At 37.1% G+C, this 20,890-nt stretch overlaps 1 protein-coding gene across 1 annotated transcript in view; it reads right to left on the reverse strand.

Moving 5' to 3' along the window:
* The window catches only part of CCDC102B (coiled-coil domain containing 102B), a 139,682-nt gene that overhangs the window by 91,628 nt on the left and 27,164 nt on the right, over positions 1-20,890 (reverse strand). The window contains exon 5 of the mRNA XM_008505501.2: positions 9,324-9,524. Within this exon, the coding sequence (XP_008503723.2) occupies positions 9,324-9,524 (201 nt within the window). The remainder of the gene's footprint in view (positions 1-9,323; positions 9,525-20,890) is intronic.

Genomic DNA, 20,890 nt, shown 5'->3' on the forward strand with positions numbered 1-20,890 from the left:
CCTTTTTCTAACAAATGAACAGCAAGAAAGCTACTGGTCTGTTGGTAGTCAAAAAATTCATATGAAAAATAAAGGAAACAAGAGAGCTATTTGAATTACCTATGTATTCATGTAGGAGAAGCATGAAAATAGTCCTATGCCCATATTTTATACGAGGGCTACATTACAAGATCTGTCTCAAATTGAATGTTGTTCTGAACCAAACAGACAATGCAGGTGGCTAAAACCCCTGGGAACAGATGCCAGTTATTTAAGAATTCGGAAGGCCTAGGAAACATCTACTATGATAAAACAATTAAAACTGCTTGAAGAGGAGATAAAAAAAACAAAACATGGAGCTAATAGCTGTATCAGGAAAGCTGACATTCTTAATTACAAATGTGTTGACATGTGGACAAATATGATTTACTGAGAAAGAAGCAAAACAATTTTTGAGCAAGAAAACTTAGGTCTTAAAAGCCTACCTCAGTTTTCTGAATGAGTCAATAAATAAATTGACTCTGCTGGGTCAGAGGTCTGGGCAGGCCTTCAAAAGGCATTTAACAAAGGCCTTCCACAATGATTCTTACAGAAACATAGATGACATTGAAAAAGGAAGCTCTCACATGCTGGAATAACTAGTTATCAAATCAGGAAAAAAATGAGGGAGAAGGGAAAATAATAGTGGTATAAAAGACCAGTTTCCATGCTATAAGAGTATTACATCACTAAATGCCCAGAACAAATAAATCTTGGGTTCTGCCACAGAAAAAGAATAAGGATTATTTAGGAAACTAGTTAAGTACAAATAAAAAAAAGATATGAGGGGACTAAAACTAGTGAAGACTTCAATACTTACTGACAAAAAGAAAAAAAAATAATGAAAATCAAAATACAGTTCTTTTTTTTTCTAATAGAGATATGCTTTCTGTTTGCTATTATCACTACAAATGAGATCTGACCATAGTAAAAGATACCCTTATTTAAAATATAATACCCTTATTTTAAAATACCAGCTTTTTCTTTTTAAAAGAATATTGTGCAATAGCAGTATAAAACTGAAGATTAAGTGTTATCAGGAAAATAGTATTAATCATAAAAGAAAATATAATTATTCCAGTTACATATTAATGTGTTCACTAGTGAATTCCTGTTTATTATTGTGCCTACCCCCGAAACACTCCTATTATATAAATTTGGAACTGGTAATTCAGAACAATAATAGTAAGTGATAAACACTAAGGATTTGCCGGTACTAGTTGGAGCAGAAAAAAACCAAACTGAGCATGTAGAATCCTGGGGTGGATGGTGTGAAGGCAGAAGGAACGGAATTAATTTTCTAATACCTGAAATTGCTGATGTAGATTTAAAACAAAAAATGAAAATACTTCACCCTATGTACAACTAAATTTATTATTTTTGAGGGTATACCATAGTGTTAAATGTTTACATGTATTCAAAAATAGTTGGAAAAATTCACAGAAGAAATACAAAGTAAGAAACAGTAAGCTGAAAAACATGACTGTCAGTCTGGAGCTCTTGAAGTCATATATTGCTAAGAAGCCAGTGCCCTGGAAAATTTCTTTTGCTCTTCCATACATATCTATTTTCTTCCATACGTATCCAATGTCAGAAATAGGATACAGGGATAGGTGAACTTCTTTTCTGAAATTCTGTTCATGCTACTCAGGAAGGAAAAAAAAAAAACAACCCACAAAAAACCTGACATTTAAAAGCAAGCTTTCCCAATTTGGTGGAAAAAAAGGGAGAGAGGTAGTGCAATAAAGTTCAGAAGTTAATATTTTCTTCTTTTTTCTCCTAATTTCTTCATTTGAGCATTGTAACCTTTGAAAAGCTATATACAGAAAAATTAAGAAAGGTAAAAAAACCAAAATAATACTGGCTTCATAGATTTTGTGTGAAAGAAAAGACCAAATAATTTTTTCCTAATATTTTTTTTCTGAAAAAAACCTCTTTTCTGTTATAAATATGTAGTGTATTTCTTAAGGAAAAGCTTGAGTGGAGACATAGCATTTTTTAAACATCTGTAATTGCAAATACTATAGTCAAATATATGTTTATCTCCCATATGAACCTCAGTACAATCAGTCTACCACAAATGGCCTCCAGTGACTTTTAAATAGAATTAAACACTGAGAAATTTATTATAAACATAAGGAAGTAGTCTTACTAGTGTAAGTGATACTTGTTACTTTACTTTGACAAACTACAGATTTCATAATTTTGGTCTCAGCACTGAGGTTGAGCGACTGAAGAGATCTCACTAAAATTTACAGACCCATTCATGAAGTTAGAAAATAAGGGATAAAATATTAAATTTGAAGCACTCTAATATTCTTAAACCTATTCCACTAGACATGGAAATTACAGGAATTTTTAAATCTGGTCTTTGATCTTCAGCTTCTTCTTGATAGGAATTCTGAATCAAATATTTTTGAAACTGAAAACAATTTGATGAGGAAAGTACAGAGTACTGAGTGCTGATGCATGATAATTTGTAATCTAGTATTTTTTTTCCTTGCTGTTATTATAAGGCAGCATAACTTGCTAGCAGAAATAAACACCTCTAAAAACCTGCATTTCCATTTGTTTTCAGCTCTACATTTCAGTGGGTTTTCTAAGGAACTGAAATGAGCATTTCACCAGAAAAATAATTAGGAGAAAAATGATACAAAACCTGTAAGAGAGAAAATTGTGCAGCCAGTACTATCACAATAACCAGCTCTAGAGGTTTGCATTGAAACAAAGACAATTCTCCACTGGATGAACTGTGCTAAATGAAGTATCAAAGTGGTTAACAATAATACCATAATTGTATTTTCTCTTGAGTTTTGTTCTGATGGAAGTTAAAAAAAATACATGAAAAACTCAGTCCAAGAGATCTGTTACACAAAACCAGGACTAAAACATGTTAATTTGGCATAGCCCTTACTATTCAAACTTCTGCATCATCCAGGCAGATTATAAAATTCCTCTTCCGTAGTGTGGTGCCTCCTGGGAGAACCACTGGCAGATCACATGCATTCAGGTAGTGGGCATACAGATCACTTCAAACACCAGATTTTGCCTTTTCCTCTGGCCCTTAATCCATGTGTGGTTATGAGGCCATCCCAAAACTAGAACTGGTCCAGCTCTGTCCAACCCCTTACAATTTGGAGCAACTGAAGCAGAAATTCCCACATAGCTTCCTTCAGAAAGAACTGGATGTGCACAAAAAAACCTCTCAACTAAAGCAATACCAATTCAAGAGAGAATAATGAGGCAATCTGCCTTAAAGACACATTACTTCTTTGAAATAAAGTGTCAAAGTATGTTGACAATTATTTTTCTTTAACACTTCTTACATTTTATTTCAGAACTGCAGTTGTAAATACTGCTCTGGTTCATTATTTGTGAGAAGTTTGTATAGAGCTTAGAATAATAAGTCTTTTGTTAAGAGTCTTGTTTCACTGTAATGGGTATGTCTTGGCATCCACCTGCCTCTGGCATTGTGGTGAGATCTTTTTCTGGCTTTCAGATGTCCACCCAGCTGCTCTCTCACTCCCACTCCTCTACAGGATGGAAGGAGAAAAAAAGACAAATGGACTCATGGGTTGAGCTAAATTACTTCTATAAGAAAAACAAACTCAACTTAGGGAAAATTAGTGTAGTTCATCACTATTAAAAAATAGAGTATATATATATATATATACATATAAAATAGAGTAGGATGGTAACAAAGATGAAATCAAAACCATCTTATTCCCCCTCAGCCTTCCTCCTAGACCAGCTTCATTCCTTCACTCCTGACTCCTCTACCTTCTTCCTTCATGCCAGAGGCACAAGGAGGTGGGGAACAGCACATTATGAGCCAGTACATAAAAGCTCCTCCCCTTCCTCAAGCTGATCCCATGTTCCATCATGGAGTCTTTCACATGTAAGATGGTTCTCCATGAACTACTCCAGTGTGGGTCCTTCCTACAGGCTACAGTTCTTCAAGAACCTCTTCAAAATTGTTCCTATCCATGGGACAATTATTTCAGGAAGTTTGATCCAACATAGGTCCCCCATGGGTTGCAATTCCTGCCAGGAGCTTGCTCCTTCCTGGGCTCTCCATAGTCTGCAGCTTCCTTTCTGCCCCTGTACTCAGCCCTGGTGAGGCCACACCTCGAGTACTGTGTCCAGTTCTGGGCCCTTCAGTTTAGGAAGGATATCAAGGTCCTGGAGCAGGTCCAAAGGAGGGCAACCAGGCTGGTGAAGGGACTCGAGCACAGACCCTATGAGGAGAGGCTGAGGGAGCTGGGGCTGTTCAGCTTGGAGAAGAGGAGGCTCAGGGGAGACCTCATCGCTCTCTACAACTCCCTGAAAGGAGGTTGTAGCCGGGGGGAGGGGAGGGTTGGTCTCCTTTGCCAGACGACTTTCAACAAGACAAGAGGGCATGGTCTTAAGTTGCGCCAGGGGAAGTTTAGGTTGGACATCAGAAAGAATTTCTTTACAGAGAGCGTGATCAGGCATTGGAATGGGCTGCCCAGTGAAGTAGTGGATTCTCCGTCCCTGGAGATATTTAAAAAGAGACTGGATGTGGCACTCAGTGCCATAGTCTGGTAACTGCAGCGGTAGTGGATCAAGGGTTGGACTTGATGATCTGTGAGGTCCCTCCCAACCCAGTCGATTCTATGATTCTATGATATCTGCTTGTTCTGATGGGGTCATGCATGGGTTTCAGCATGGATATCTGTTTCATCATAGTCTTCCAGGTGCCTGAAGCATTTCATCCCCTTTGTCTAGCTTTGATATTCTCTTACATTTTTTTCCTCATTCCTCCCTGTCAGACACTGCTGCTCAGCATTTTTACTATATCTTAAATGTATTTACACAGAGATGCAACCAGCACTATGGATGAGTTCAACTTTAGCCAGTGTTGGGTTCTTTTTGGAGCCAGTTAGAATCGGTTGCCTCTGGTACAGAGTAGCTCCCCATCTCTTCTCACAGAGGCCACCCCTTCAGTCCCTCTGTTACCAAAACCTTGCTATGTAAACCCAATAGAGTCAATTTTTGGAAAAACTTCAAATAAAAATTTGAATGCCTCTTGCTTGTGAAAAATAAACCTAAAATATTGCTGATTTTAAAACCATCTTGCTAGGTAGTGCTAAGCTAGAATGGTTTCATCTTAAAAGTTCATGTTGTCCACCATTCCATCTTTAAAATCTATGGACTTTTTCCTAAGAACTTTATAACCTTATCATGTTAAAGTTAGAAATTTGGAAAAAAAACCCAAATAAAATCTTCTATACTCCACAGTTTAGCATTTTGCACTTACATTCTGTACAAGTCCACTGCAAAATGTATTCCGTGAATCAAATATTTAATAACCAGATATTTACAATAATAATTAGATATAATACAACATAACAGTTATCATTCCTCAAAATTAATTTAGAAGTTTTTTTCAAGGTCATATTCAGAGTTGAAATAGAAAATATCTTTCCATAAATAACATATTTTGGGTATTGATCTATACTATCAACAAGGATTTTTTTCTTCATTTTATCCCTTCCAAGATGTACCAGTTATATCCACTTAGTATTTGTTGCCATGCTATTTGTCAAATAATACAGCTATTAATTTAAATGGTATTCTCCATTTCAAAAAGTGCAATCAATAAAACTCTATAGTAACAACATCTGATCTCAATTGTTTCATCAATTCTGCTCATCTTGTACAACAGAAGGTAACCTTTCAAATACTCCATATGGAAACATTTTAAACCAACACTGCCAGCTAAGAATAATAGTAAGGACTCACATTTTGTGCAAAACATAATTAATATTAACCATCATCTTTAGAACTTCAGTGTGCATGATTTACTGCTCTAAGTATCAAGCAATTGCATAAATTCTCTATTCTGTAGATGTATACATGTTAAAGAGCAGGATAATTAAGTGTTGACATAAAATCATTTAGACAAGGACATAAGGACTTCACATCTGTATTTTGATACCATTTTTAATCTTAGGAAAACTGTTAGTAAAGAAAAAATATTGCCATCGGTTTTTATAGCCTTTAAAGGTATGAATCAGACATACATCTGTTAATAACACTGGATGTTTTTCTGAACAACTACAGTGGATGTCCCAAATCATCTCACAAATACAGATTTTGGAGAGCAAAATGTATTAGCCAATTATTTTTTGCTCTGCAATTTATTCCTTAGCACATAACCCCTATCTCTTGTGTCTAATTGCTTAGCAAAACCCTAATCTTTGCACCCTAATAAGATGCACAAAGGTCTTTAGACAGCTGTGGTTTAAGTCTTGCATATGCTCCCTTTTTCTAACATAAACATCTATCACCCATATTTTACAAAAATCATCCTTCTGCATTCTTCTAACCCTACATATAACATGTTATTTTATTTGAACTCAAGTTACCATCACAGGAAAAAAAAAAAAAAAAAAAAAAAAAAGCTTCTGAATAGAAGTCAAAATCATTATTTTCAGGTTATTGATGATATTAGAGCAAATTAGGAAAAGGACAGACTCAGAAATTAGAAAGGCTCAATAGCAACATTTGACATTTGGCTGTCTCTACATAGGAATAAACAAGCTCCACCTAAGCTATAACTTCAGTTAGGCTGGAATACTAGAAGTCACTGTCTCCTTTTTTTGTTTTTCATTTATTGGCAACTTCAAGGTTAAAAAATACACTTACAAAAAAACCCATTACAAACCCCTGTCTTCTCCACGTGTGTCTGTCACATCTCCAACGACCTGACTGATTTGGAGGTGAACTTGCAGAGCCTTTTTTCCTAGATGGCTCTGTCTGGTTTGCTAACTTTTTTGCTGCTCTGAATGCAGAATTCATTGAGGCATTAAGGGTTTATCACATTCCCTTTTTCTCCTAAGCATGTTGACCTTTTACTTTAACCCATATTGTTAATGGGGTTTTGTTGTCACAGAAGAATGTTTATGGTGATTCTGTTTGCTCTGTCTGCAGCCAGAGAGACAGTGCCCTGGAGACAGTGAGGAAGTATGATTAGGATACTATAGCAGGCCCTGGAAGGGACTCCTGGCTGGAAACTCTGCTGAAGACTATAGAACTATGGAACTTTGGTGGTGATAGGCTGTAGGGCATGGTTCCCAGCCCAAATTGTAGAAATTGTTTCTGGCATAGCAGATACCTCAGTTCCCACCTCTGGATTGAAAACACTCCCACCAGGGTTGTGCTATCTGCCGCTGGGGCAGACAGTGGCAATATCCTTGCCTGTAAATACTGTGCTCCCGTCAAGGACATCGGTCACCAAGCTGAAGGAAGTTGCTGACAGGAGCCTGGTGAAATTCACTAGTGACCAAGTTCTGCATCTACACTCTAGACTATAGAAGGATGATGGTTTTTCCAAAGTATGTGCTCTTTGGAGGATGGGTGTTGCTTTGCTGGTGGTGTGTGATAACTTTTGCAACACTTTGCTTTCTCTTTCCATATCCTTTTCCCTTTTCTTTTCCCTTTCCTTCACCTATTAAACTGTCTTTATTAAAGCCCATGGGGGTTTTTTGTTTGTTTTTTCAGTTTTGCCCTTCTGATTCTCTACCCCATCCCACTGTTGAAGAGTGAATGAGGGCTGAGTGGCAGCTTACCTGTCAGGTTGCATCAACCCATCACAGAGAGATTCTGTAGTCCTGGAGGTTTTTGAGATTCCCCTGGAGAAAGCATAGAGCTACCTCAGACCTAACCTTGCTTTGAGCAGGATGTTGGACTGAAAACCTCCTGAGGTTCCATGGTTTTCAATTCTTGTGAATGAGAAACAGCTGCAATTAAATCAGTTCCCACCCTAGTCATTTGGGTGTTACCCATCCACTAACTGTTACCAGTCCACCAGGTGATGGATTACATTGTTTCAGCTGACACTAAACTACAATTTTTTATTTTCTACATTAAAATAATACCCAATGGTTTTGAAGACAAACGTATCCTAAAATCATTAACTATGAAAATGTAAAAAAATGCAAAGATCTTCACTTTTATGATAAAGAAACAGATTACAGGATTCAGTCTCCACCTTCAGATTTGATAAAAATATGTGAAGTTGTGTCTGTTAGAGTCATGATACTCACAGACAGAGCTGAGCACAGATGTCTAATATTCTGTGTAAGTAACATTTTTAAAAGCCAGCCCTACAATGCCCTGGTTGGGGCACACCTGCCTGACACACCCATAAAACTAAAACATGGCTTTAGCAAATAACCATATTTCTGGCCACATCTCCCAACTCACACCACTTTCATTAAACATAAATTATGAAAATGTTGGTATGTTATTGTATGGTTGAAATGATATAATGTGAAATGATAGTACAGCATAAAATAAATAATAGTAAGGAAAAATGCAAAACAGGTGTTTGTTATTTAAGATACTTTATAAAGGCAAGCTATATGTGCTAATTGCAATTTGCTGTTCCTAAGCCATGACAGAAGCACAGAAAAATAATATCATTGAATTTAAAAACAAACCTAAAGTACAGAACCTTTCTCTCTTTATCTGTCCCAAGAAAAATTATCAAGTATAATCATAGCCCAAATCTGGCCCTAGTTACTCAGCCATTATTCAACAGTAAATGCAAATAAATGAAATTACATTGTTTTTTTTTATTTAGGCAAATAAGAATATTACTATTCCACACTGCCATACATATAAAATCAAGTTTGCTCATTTACTGATTGCTTGGTTTGGGGTTTTTTTGATTTCTCTTATACAGCTTTCAGAGTCCCAATGAAAATGGGAACCTTCTGGATCACTATTTAATTATTGGCACAGAAAACCATAAAATAAATACTCATAGCCAAGAGTCTCTGAATAATGTATCATATAATTTTTGCAGTACAATAAGGTTTAAAAGTTAATAAATCTTTAGAGGAATGAAAAATAAGAAATAAGGCTCTTTCTTCAGTTCTCACTTCCCTAAGAGATTCAATCTTCAGCAGGAAAGAGAAATTATTTGTCTCATGGTTGGGTTTGGGGTTTTTTGGTTTTTTTTTTTGTTTGACCTTCATTAGGACTTCATAGCTACCAAAGGTTACTTAATTTCTCCTGTTCATCTCATTCTTCACTTTTGCTCTCTAGTCTGATTTGTCATTTCCCTCTGTTCTTTTCGAAAATGAAAAGATATTTCCTTCTGTGTCTTTCCTTACAGAAATTCCGTCACTGAGTTATAATAGTCCAGGTCTCAGATTCACTGGGCTGTTCTGTCCTGCATAACCCTTGTTTTAGTGACACATTTTGACATTATGAGATGGTAATTTCTTTTTCAAGAATGCTCCCTAAGTAATCCAACTAAGCAATGCACATACCTTATTTTTAACCAGCAGCTTACTTTGTGTGTCTTGATGATCGTTACTTGATTTAGTTTTACTTTTCATCTCCAGAAGTCTCTGAATTTCTTTTACCTGCAGCTTCAATCTTCTGCTCTCTTCTTTCAAACGTTGCTGTTCAGCCACAAGTCTCTCTGGCTTCTCCCATTCAGAGCTATTCTCAATCTGCAGTCGTTCCAGCTGGGAAAGTTTGGGAGAGGGGGAAAACCAACCAAAAATAGAGAAAAAGAAAGTGAAATAATAGGACTAGAAATCCCTGCTCTTAAGAAGATAATAGCCTCACCATAGACTAGAGTATGCATCTTAGAAATCAGCCAAGATAGATATTTTCCATGTTTCATATAGTTAAGTTCTTGAATTTGGAATGAAAAAGAACAGGAGGTACATTAATTGTAACTGTACAGAAGCAAAGCATAGGTAATGTTTTGATATAGTAACTGGCAACCCACTCTTATTTCTTTCCCTAATTATGGAACAATTGCTTAAAAAAAATAATCCAGCACATTTTTATTCACAGTCTGTTTATATTTTTGAAGGACTATAATGAATATTCATTTAAGATGTAGAAGGTTTAAAGTATGTCTTCAGTACTAGAAACTGCTATCCTAATAACCAGAGGAAGGATTTCTAAGTTTTAACAGTATGTTTCTTAAGGTCATAATTCGCTTATCATACCTACATATAGGATGAATTAAATATATCACCAAAAAGCCATGTTACTGAGTTACATAAAGTAATTATCTAACAATATATTATATTTATCCTTCAGAGACAACTGGGCAGTAGCTCTGTCGAAAATGTATGAAATGTGCCTCAAATTTCAAAAGAAAAGCCAATAAATTAATTCTTATAGCACAAACCAGATGCTAACAGGTATTGATCAGAATATTGTTATTGGCAAGTACATATGATTAAAAAGTTATTATTACCTGGTCCTTATGAGAAGATTAACAGAGATTAAGATTAAAAATTGTGAAAACAAATATTCAAGTTCTTTTAACTGGAAAAAAAAAAGATAAATCCTTAAATATAACAGTGGAAACTTTAAGAACTTTACAATTTTCAGCTCTGTGAGAAGTAAAATCAACTATTTGATAAAAGTAGAGACGAGGAGTACAAGGAACTTCTTCTTTGAAGAAAGGATATGTCTTTGTCAAAAGGGATTTAGAAAGAGCCAGAGAGATGTATTTCTTCAGATATTCGTTACTTTTTTTTAAAACATCAGTTCCTGGCAAATAATGAAAAGCTACTGAATGAGCTATGAGAATGAGGTGTTACAACATCAGAGGAAGATAAATCACACTCTGAATTGTAATACTATGATTATCTACCTAAATCAAATAGTAAACCTGTCTGTTCCCACTTTATTTCTGAGCAAATAAAACCAATTGTAATTTCCATAAACTTAAAGGGGGCCATTCAGTTTTTCAGAGGAAAGCAGAAATGCTGTTTGAGTTTTTCTAGTAAAAACAAAAATCATAATTGATGAAAAATGATTGTTCACTAAAATGATAATATTTCCACAGATATTTCTCTAGCTCCTTTTTTACATAAAATCTAAAGGATTCCCCAAAAGACTGAATAAACTAGGGGAAAGAAAACTCTACAAGCTTCGTCTTCCCATGATGAAGAGAGATAAAAGAAAGACAGCAGTTTCTATTTATAAATCAGATAGCCATAAGCCTATCTATTTGAAAATCATGGAATCATATAATCAGCTGGGTTGGAAAGGACCTCTGAGATCATGAAGTCCAACCCTTGATCCACCACCACTGTGGTTCCCAGACCGTGGCACTGAGTGCCACATTCAGTCTCTACTTAAAAACCTCCAAGGATGGAGAATGGACCAGGGACCTCCCTGGGCAGCCCATTCCAATGCCTGATCACCCTCTCCGTAAAGAAATTCTTTCTGATATCCAACCTAAACCTCCCCTGACACAACTTGAGACCATGCCCTCTTGTCTTGTTGAGAGTTGCCTGGGAAAAGACACCAACGCCCCCCTGGCTACAACCTCCTTTCAGGGAGTTGTAGAGAGTGATGAGGTCTCCCCTGAGCCGCCTCTTCTTTAGGCTGAACAGCCCCAGCTCCCTCAGCCTCTCCTCATAGGATCTGTGCTCGAGTCCCTTCACCAGCCTGGTTGCCCTCCTTTGGACCTGCTCCAGCACCTCAATATCCTTCCTGAACTGAGGGCCCCAGAACTGGACACAGTACTCGAGGTATGGCCTCACCAGTGCTGAGTACAGGGGCAGAATCACTTCCTTGGACCTGCTGGCCACACTGTTCCTGATAGAGGTCAGGATGCCATTGGCCTTCTTGGCCACCTGGGCACACTGCTGGCTCATGTTCAGCTTCCTGTCAATCCAGACTCCCAGGTCCCTTTCTGCCTGGCTGCTCTCAGCCACTCTGTGCCCAGCCTGTAGCTCCCCATGGGGTTGTTGTGGCCAAAGTGCAGGACCTGGCACTTGGTCGTGTTGAACCTCATCCCATTGGAATCAGCCCAACTCTCCAGTCTGTCCAGGTCCCTCTGCAGAGCCCTCCTGCCTTCCAGCTGATCCACACTTCCCCTCAGCTTAGTGTCATCTGCCAATTTGCTGATGATGGACTCAATCCCCTCATCTAAATCGTCAGTAAAGATATTAAACAGAACCGGGCCCAACACTGATCCCTGGGGGACACCACTGATGAGCGGCTGCCAGTTGGATCAGCACCATTCAGCACCACTCTCTGGGGGCCTTCAGCCAGTTCCTAACCCAGCACAGAGTGCTCCTGTCTGAACCCTGGGCTGACAGCTTTTCCAGGAGAATGCTGTGGGGATGGTGTCTAAGGCTTTGCGGCAGACTCCATCCACAGCCTTTCCCTCATCCACCAGGCGGGTTACCTGAGCATAAAAGGAGATCAGGTTGGTCAGACATGACCTGCCCTTCCTAACCCCATGCTGGCTGGGTCTGACGCCCTGTCCATCCTGTAAGTGCTGTGTGATTGCACCCAGGATGATCTGCTCCATAACCCTGCCAGGTCTGGCTGAGAGGCCTGAAGTTTCCTGGGTCCTCCTTTAGGCCCTTTTTGTGGATTGCTGTGACATTCGCCAACTTCCAATCATCTGGGACCTCCCCAGTGAGCCAGAATTATTGATAAATAATGGAGAACAACTTGGTGAGCTCTCCGTCATGAGATCTGTAATACCCAAAGGTCTACATTATTTAGGTATGGGCACTTTATGAACTAATGTTGCATCTAAATATTGAAGGATAATCCATTAAATAAATAGGTAATCAAAGACAAAAGAACTAAAACACTGAAAGGAAATGCTTCATTAGAAATTAATCAGAGCCATTTCCAGACCCCATGTCTAAGGCACACATGGTAATCACTCTATGACATTCAAGAAGATTAAATTCCATATTCTTCACCCAGGATGGAGTCATCCTGATTAGACATAGAAACCAGGGGATGAGAGGCTGGAAAGGAACACCATGGAAAGAGGTCTGGGTATTTGGGTTGCTGTAACCTGAACATGAGCCAACAATGTACCCTGGCAGCCAGAAGGTCTAGGAGTATCCTGGGGTGCATCATGCACAGCATAGCTGGATGATCAAGAGAGGTGATTATCTCTTGCACTGGTGTTACCTCATGAGTACTATGTGCATTTTTGTGCCCCTAAGTAAAAAGATATCAAACTATTTGAGTTTGTTCAGAGAAGAGCAACAAAGATGGTGAAAGATCTTGAGGACAAGACTTATAACAAGCAGCTGAGATCACTTGGTTTGTTGAGCTTGGAGATGAGGAGGCTGAGGGGTGACTTCATTGCAGGCTACAGCTCCTCAAGGAGAATTGACCATATACGATACATGGGGAAATGGCATGAATCTGCATCACGGGAAGTTCAGATCTGAGATTAAGGAAAAGTTCTTCACTGAAAGAACAGTGTCAGAAAAGTCAGTCACTGGAACAGGCTCCTCAGGGAAATGAGCCAAGTGGTAGCTGGACAGCACTCAATAGTATGGTTTAGCTTTAGGTAGTCTTGTGAGGAGTATCAAGTTGGACTTTTTGATCCTTATATGTCTCTTTTACCTTGAGATACTCCATGGTCCTGAATACAGAGGATGAGTACAAGCTACTTAGAAAAATAATTTTTCAAAGAGTTAAAAACTGAATGGATTAAGACACCTCTGAGGCTTCCTCAGAATCTGATAAAACACCTGTGGTACTGTACGGAGTAAATGGGGAATCAGGGAAGGATAATTTTGTACCTTGTTTTTGGGTTTCTGTGGTTTTGGCATGGCCTACTCTCTGGTGATAGAGTACAAGATACTAATTCCTGTGCACAAACAGTGTTACATGCTCACAGGTTATTAATGAGGTCTTTAAACTCTATCTGCTGAATTTCTCTTCAATAACTGGAAAATAAGGGATCAAATATCTCTTTCCTCCTCAAATTGTGCAGATTTACAGTTGTTCAAATAACATCTACTGGACTGCAATCACCAAAACTGTACTTTTCTAAATAAACATGCAGACATAATATCTTACTAGTCTAGTGCCCATGAAAGATTTGGAACACAAGAAAGCCCTATGTTCCTACAAAGTATCTGCCAAAAGAAACGATTGACTCAAATGTTAAGCCTTTTCACAGTGATGACAATAATCAATACCAATAAAGTGTTGGCAGACTTCAGGTAGAGAAAAATCACAAAGCCGTCCAAGGTTGTATTTCAGTCAAGTAATTAAGTGCAAGATGCCTACCAAACCAAAGTCTGGTGTCAGATAGAAACTAACCTCTGTGTCTGTAAAATTTAGATTTAAATTGTACTCAAGCTGTCTACCAGCTCTAATACTTTGAATATTTAGTAAAACATCTAGATAAAGAACTCCATAATAAAATCAGAAAAAAAAACCTAACATACAAAATCATTAGTAGACAATTTAAATATAGTTGGGTTTACTATAAATCATTTTCCAGTGAAGTATTAGAACTCGTATTTTCCAAAATACTAATTTTCAGAGTGCTATTAATCAAGTTGGATTGTTCATTAGAGGAGTTCTCTCAAACTATACCCTATGCATATTCCAAAGAACACTTTTAATGTAACCTTCTCATTGGAAGCATTTAATATCTTTTTTCTCTTTGGTAATGAATGCACAAAATGGTGCATTCATTCAAGGCAGAACACCAGCTTCATCATGTCTTATTTTGTCACTCCCAGATGAAAAGATCAACCTTCTCTTGAGTAGACCTGTGCAACGCATGCAATGCATTTCTAATCCCACCCATACCTGAAAACCCTTGTCAGAGCCCTTTCAGCTCTTGGAGTTCAGCTGGCAGCACTCCAAAGGGCACTGAAGCTGATGAAGGGTCTGGAAAACAAGTCTTATGAGGAGCATCTGGCAGAACTAAAGTTATTTAGTCTGGAGAAAAAGAGGCTGAGAGGAGATTTTATCACTCTCTATAAAGGGAAACTGCCTCAAGTTGTGACAAAGTAAGTTTAGCTTGGATATTGGGAAAAATATCAGGAAAATATCAGGAAAGTCGTTGATTCACCATCCCTGGAGTTATTTAAAGGATATGTAGATGTGATGCTTAAGTTTAGTGTCAGACTTGGGAGTGTTAGGCTGGACTCATCTTAGGGGTCTTTTTCAACCTAAATAATTCTATGATACTATGAGCTATATTTTTAAGAAAGAGTTGAAGGCATATTCACACGAAACAGATAAACACTTTGGGAAGATGCTTCTCTATCAGACTTGTGATTCTTACAAAATGAGTAGAAAGACTAAAGCAAAGCAAAAGTCAGGTCTAGAATTGGGTTAGGAAAACCAAGCAAAATTAAATATTTCATTACCTCTTTATTGTAACTTTTTGCACAAAAATCTTGCAGGTTTATGGCCTTTCAGAACTCACCAAAGACTGCTCAGACCTCTTTGACATGTTAAAAGAAGGGTATTTTTATAACTTGGTGCTTCAGCTTCTGGACAAATTTAAATGCAAGGACTAAAGGCAATGCTAGATGTTAACTCAGATCTTTGATAATATATTTCTCTCATTAAAAAACAAAACAAACCAAAACAAAACAAAAGAAGCTTTGAAAATCTGTTCCCCTCTAGAAATAAAGGTGGAATGTTGTTTCTTTTTCAGTTGACAAACTCACCAACCATATTTTTCAGTTTTGAGCTCCCTGGCTGTAGAGAAAAGAACTTTCTCACATAAAAACAAACAAACAAAAAACCTCCAAAAGTTAAAAAAAACCAAAACAAACCAAAAAAAGAGTAGTTGCATAAGCTACTGGGTTCTGTAGACTGTGTCATACTTGTTCAAGTAGAACTGCACCTTGAAGTACCTATTTCTACTCACTGAACTTGAATACACTCGGGGGATCTTTTGGTTTACTCCATGCTACACACTTTCAAAAGGCTGAATATCACCTCATCCACTGTGCTAGTAACCTGTGCAGACCTGTTTTTCTGTCTACAACTCATCCAGAGAAAACAAGTTTTGTAAGATGTAATGCAGCAAGACGAGGAAAGCATTCCCAGTAAGGAAGCTGAGTCAGATTCTATTAAAAATGTAACACAAGGTAAACATTCAAAAGCATTACCTGCTTTGAAACAACATAATGAAATTTCTGTGGATATATATGTGTATAAAAAGTATATACATGTTTGTCTATGTGTATACAGCTAGACATACTGGTATGTGTCTTTAAAGGGAACTTGGTATTTTTTGGGTTTTTCCCCCCTCTTCACTACGTGGAAAAAAAAAAAAAGTCTTTAAATTAATCTATTGCTTCCTAAAGGTCTCCTGTCTCACTTTTCATGAAAAAAGTTTCACAGGAACAGTAACATTTGGTTTTCATTTTGAAATTTATTACTGAAATATTAATTAAAAAATGAAAATTGACTGAATAGCAGCAATACCTATCTCACATTTACACTGAAAACATTGTTTCTTTCCCACATAAAATATATGCTGTCATACATGAGTGTAAAATAAGTATTTCAAATGCTCTTGGGTGGAACTATAGATTCTGTCAATCTCCACAAACTGGCACTGAATTTTACTTGGCAAGAGAAGATCAGAACAATGGCAGAAGCATAGAGAGAGGTCAAGGTACTGTCAGTGAAGTGGATAATTACTAAGGTGAATGGTGGAAATGAAGAACATTGTACTCACCTTTTGAAACTGGATAATTATATCTTAGAGCTAGCTTACAGCTTTTTATGTCTAATATAAAAGACAGAGGCCCTGAGAAAAACAGACACAGAGAAAGGAACTCTTCCAGGTCCAGTTGATTAGCAAGAAAACCTTAATGCTATAGTTCAGTTTAAGGTAAAATAACAGAGGCTCAAAAAATGTTACTGAAACAAGATTTTTCTTCTTCCCTTCAGTCAAGGGAAGATGGAGGAGGAAGGAGGAATAATTGTTAAGCCAACCATCCCCTTTTACTTGAAGTACTGAAAGCAAAAAATAAAGGTTGACGTAGAGGAGAGATAACAGTCAATATGATTTCAGGTGGAAACCAGAAAACTTTCCTCACACCCATCAGGAGGAAGGTAGCTTAATGAAGCAGCAATTTTAGTTTTCTTTTAGAACAGAGTTTTATCAGCGTGACAAAAAGCTATAGTTTTGATTTGTTCTGAATGAAAATATCAGAAACTAAAGTTTCCAATTCAACTACAAATCCTCTCTGCAAGAAGCTTTTCTTTTACAAAAAATAGCACCTCTTAGCATTTTCTAAGATTCTTCAGAAATCATAAATAAAAGTTGTCCATGCAAGATGCATCACATTACTGCAAGGCCTTTTCCACAGCAGAATCCACTGAAAACAGAAGAGTTTAATTTATCTACTTACAATCTGAACCACAACCAAAATATTAACTTGTAATGTTTTCTTCATAAAAATAATCTACAGGCAAGCTGGATAATGCCTACGGACTTGTGATCCAGAAAGGTGAAAATTCGTGTTTAAATGAATAAAAAGAAGCCTCTAGCAACCATTTTCAAATACCTGTAAAACATCTGTTTCAGCTTGCAAAAATCAAACCTGAAAATTGAAAATCATTATGCTTTTGTGGGATTTTATGGCTGCACAGGGCTCTTTTGGGTTTTAAAGCAGGATGAATGAACACATATTTTCGAGATTCTTGATATCCTCACTATATTGTGTATGAAGATAATATTACAAATATTACATCACATCTATATTACAAATTATTCTACAAACTTGAGGTGAGAGAAAGATTAAATTTAAATTTAAGTGAACCACAGGCTGATTATGAATTAAGTATTAGGTCACCATCCTTAAATAGGAATACATATTGATATAACTGTAAAGGTTAGAAATTAGTGGCTTTGACTGTTAGAGATCTTGTTTCAAGAGTTACTTACAAAACTCAGCCCAAGAAACCTCTTTGTTTCTAAACCTCTTTGTTTCTGAACCTCTTTGTTTCTGGTCCTTTCCTTAGAGGTATACTACCTCTCAATAAGTTATTTTTTGAATTCAGTGCCAAGAACCCAACTGCTGTGCAATATTGCCAACCATTTTCCAAATTACTGCACATTGACAAGAAATGTGAGGACGGGTAACCTACCATTTCACAGAGGTAGTTTTGCTTATTTATAAGGTATTATCAGCTTCTAAAGTACTGAATTTGTTGAAGCTGAACAGCAAAAGTGCAGTTTCCTTGAATATGGCACCTAGGTAGATTGGATCAAGTAAATTAAAAAGCAGCTCTGCCTGAAGAGTCTACCGTCAAGCAGAAGCATCACATTTCTTCATTAAGAGTGTAATGTGAAACATTACAATATGTAATATAGTTATAATACTCAGTCTGAAGCTCTTTAATCAGTGGTCCAAAATGAACGGTATCAAGATGTTAAAGTCTCTGAACACACTTGGGAATAGAAATGTTTGTACTGGAAGATCAGGAAAAATCTGACACAGGCAGATGGATCTTCAAAGAATTATTATATGTAATTATTAGAAGACATCAGCTAGTTTGCTCAATGATTCTTGAAAATATGTTTTGGTTTGGGGTCAAAAGTGTCTACAGAACTTGGAAGATGACAGAGGTCACAACCCCACTGCATACCTTCCCTTGGGAAAGGTGTAAGAGGAAGACAGACTTACTGTAAGCAAGATTCCCATGTCCAGGTGGATAGGAAATACTTTCAAGACTTTCAATACTTCATTACCTGCAACGTATAAATTACTTTGTTGTGAAGGGTGTGTTGTTTTTTGTTGGTTTTGTGGGGGTTTTTGTCTTTTGGTTTTTGTTTTTTTTAATTTATTATTTACTTGTTTTGAGATTTCTCCAGCTAGAACTCTGTAAGAGCTTGGTAGCAACTGCAAAAGCTTCTAGGACTGCAAGGAAACCCATCAACTTGCCTGCTTCCAAGCCCAGCACTGCTGTGAAGAGGTGTGATGCTCGCTGGCAAGCAAAATTATTACTCACCATGTGTGACACCAGGCAGTTTTGCAATTATTATTTACAGTGTACATGACTGTTCCTGGATTTTTTCCCTTTTTCATCTAAAATAAGTATTTGAAGATTACCAGAATCCATAGTATCCCTTCCACAGGAAAGAAAGACAAATGTTGGCTATCTTTTCAGTTGACAAATACTTCAATATGCAATATAGGAAAACCAAATTTAGTCTGCTTTTTCTTATTATTATGAGCAAGACTGTCAAGAACACCATTTAGTCCATCAGAAAATATAGTGAAAGCATGATAAATGATATTGTGCATGGCAATATCATGAGACATCAAACCTTACAACAAATTGAACTTTTTAATGAATGCTTATATTCATAACAATGCATATATCTGAGCTCCAGCATCTTTAGTAATCAAATATTTCTTCCATCTGGTTCTCCTCAAATGCTTGTCTGTTGCAAACTAATATCATTACATTATGTTCACATTAAAAGAAAAGCTGCTCATTTACTGGCATTTATTTTCCTCTACCCCATCTGCAAACAGAAAAAAATATTTCATTTGTATGACTAACTTACCACAAGTGATTTTTGCAGGAATATAGAAATTCTCCATAGACACATAAAAACCTAAAGGCTGAAACCTCAAACCTCAAAGGCTGAAACTTTTCAACAATCATGAATAATATATGCAGAGGGGCATAAAAGGGTTCAAGAAAAGGAAAATTCAGAGAGGTGATGAATATTACCCTTGATCTTACAGATCTTTGTAGCGGGAGGAGCCATTCTTGCTCCTGAAGCTCGACGAGCTGCTGGTCTCTTCCAGGACTCCAGCCACCACACAGCACTTCCAGGGTAGAAGTGTAGCAGGAAGAGCCTTTCTTGCTCCAGAGGCTCGACGAGCTGCTGGCCTCTCCATGCCTCGCACCAGAGTGAGCTGAGGTCTCTCTGTGGGTGTGTGTCCCACCTTTATTGGGCCCCTGATCTTGCTCATGCCCAATAGGGGCCTGTCCTAATCAGGCACAGGTGGACTCACACCCACTCACTGGCAATTCGAGGCACCTGGTTTATCTCGTTTCTCTACAGATCTTTATAAGTTGATTTCAACACTACTTTTTATTAGTTTAAGTTCAGGTTGATACGGACTATGTATTACTTTAAAACAAATGAGCATTAATATCTTCACTGAAAAACTAGGAATGATGTCCACTTTAAGTAATCCTTAACAGAGCTTTAACAGTCATTGACATGTTAATCAATAAATGATAGTGCTGCTATTCCATACACTGTGTGCTACATTCATGTCTCAAATGTAGCATCTGGAGGGAACCTAACGTATCTGGTAGACCTCCCCCCTTAAAAGAGTGAATGCACATGAAGAATTACTTAACATCAATAACTTGCTGTTCAGGAGAATCTACTATGCATTCAAGGAAAAGAAAATTCTATCAATGAGTATCAGAGAAAATGGTCTGTGAAGCCTGATGTACTTTCATCTATTAACAGAAAATGAAAAACTTCAGAGTAACTACTTTTATCTATCAGTAAAGAGAATACCAACGCACCGTGCACTAACATTTACCATAAAATTATGAAGTTTTTATTTTTTGTCTTATTTTAAACAAAAATGTTAGATTTTTTAGATGGGAAAAATAATGAGGATGACTAAAAAAATACAGGAAGCTTCTTGCTGTATGCTAGCCTTCTCCACTGTCATCATAATTCATAAAAAGACTGAGACTAGAGGAACATATAAAGTTTCAATGTCTACCAAGTTGTAGAGCATTGCTTAATTATTTCCCATTTTTGTATGTGAATTACAAGCTATTGCAAAAAATCATCTAGCAAATCACTTAGAACAGAAGGGATTGTTAGAATAAAGATATAAAAGCGCATAAATAAAAATCTCTGAGAGCCAAATGATGTAAGGACAATTCTGTCAAGTAGACATTCTTGCAGATTTTCCAAAAAAAAGGATGAATGTATAAATGTGTAAAAACCATATAAGAGTATGATTTTTTTTCTGGTACATCTTGTGCTATTTTAGCTGCCTCTTCTCCCACATAATGTCTGTTTTCATATTTACATTATTAATTACTTGATCCCTGTAGA

This window comes from Calypte anna, chromosome 2 (genome assembly GCF_003957555.1).
Source record: "Calypte anna isolate BGI_N300 chromosome 2, bCalAnn1_v1.p, whole genome shotgun sequence".
Classification (NCBI taxonomy): Eukaryota; Metazoa; Chordata; class Aves; order Apodiformes; family Trochilidae; genus Calypte; species Calypte anna.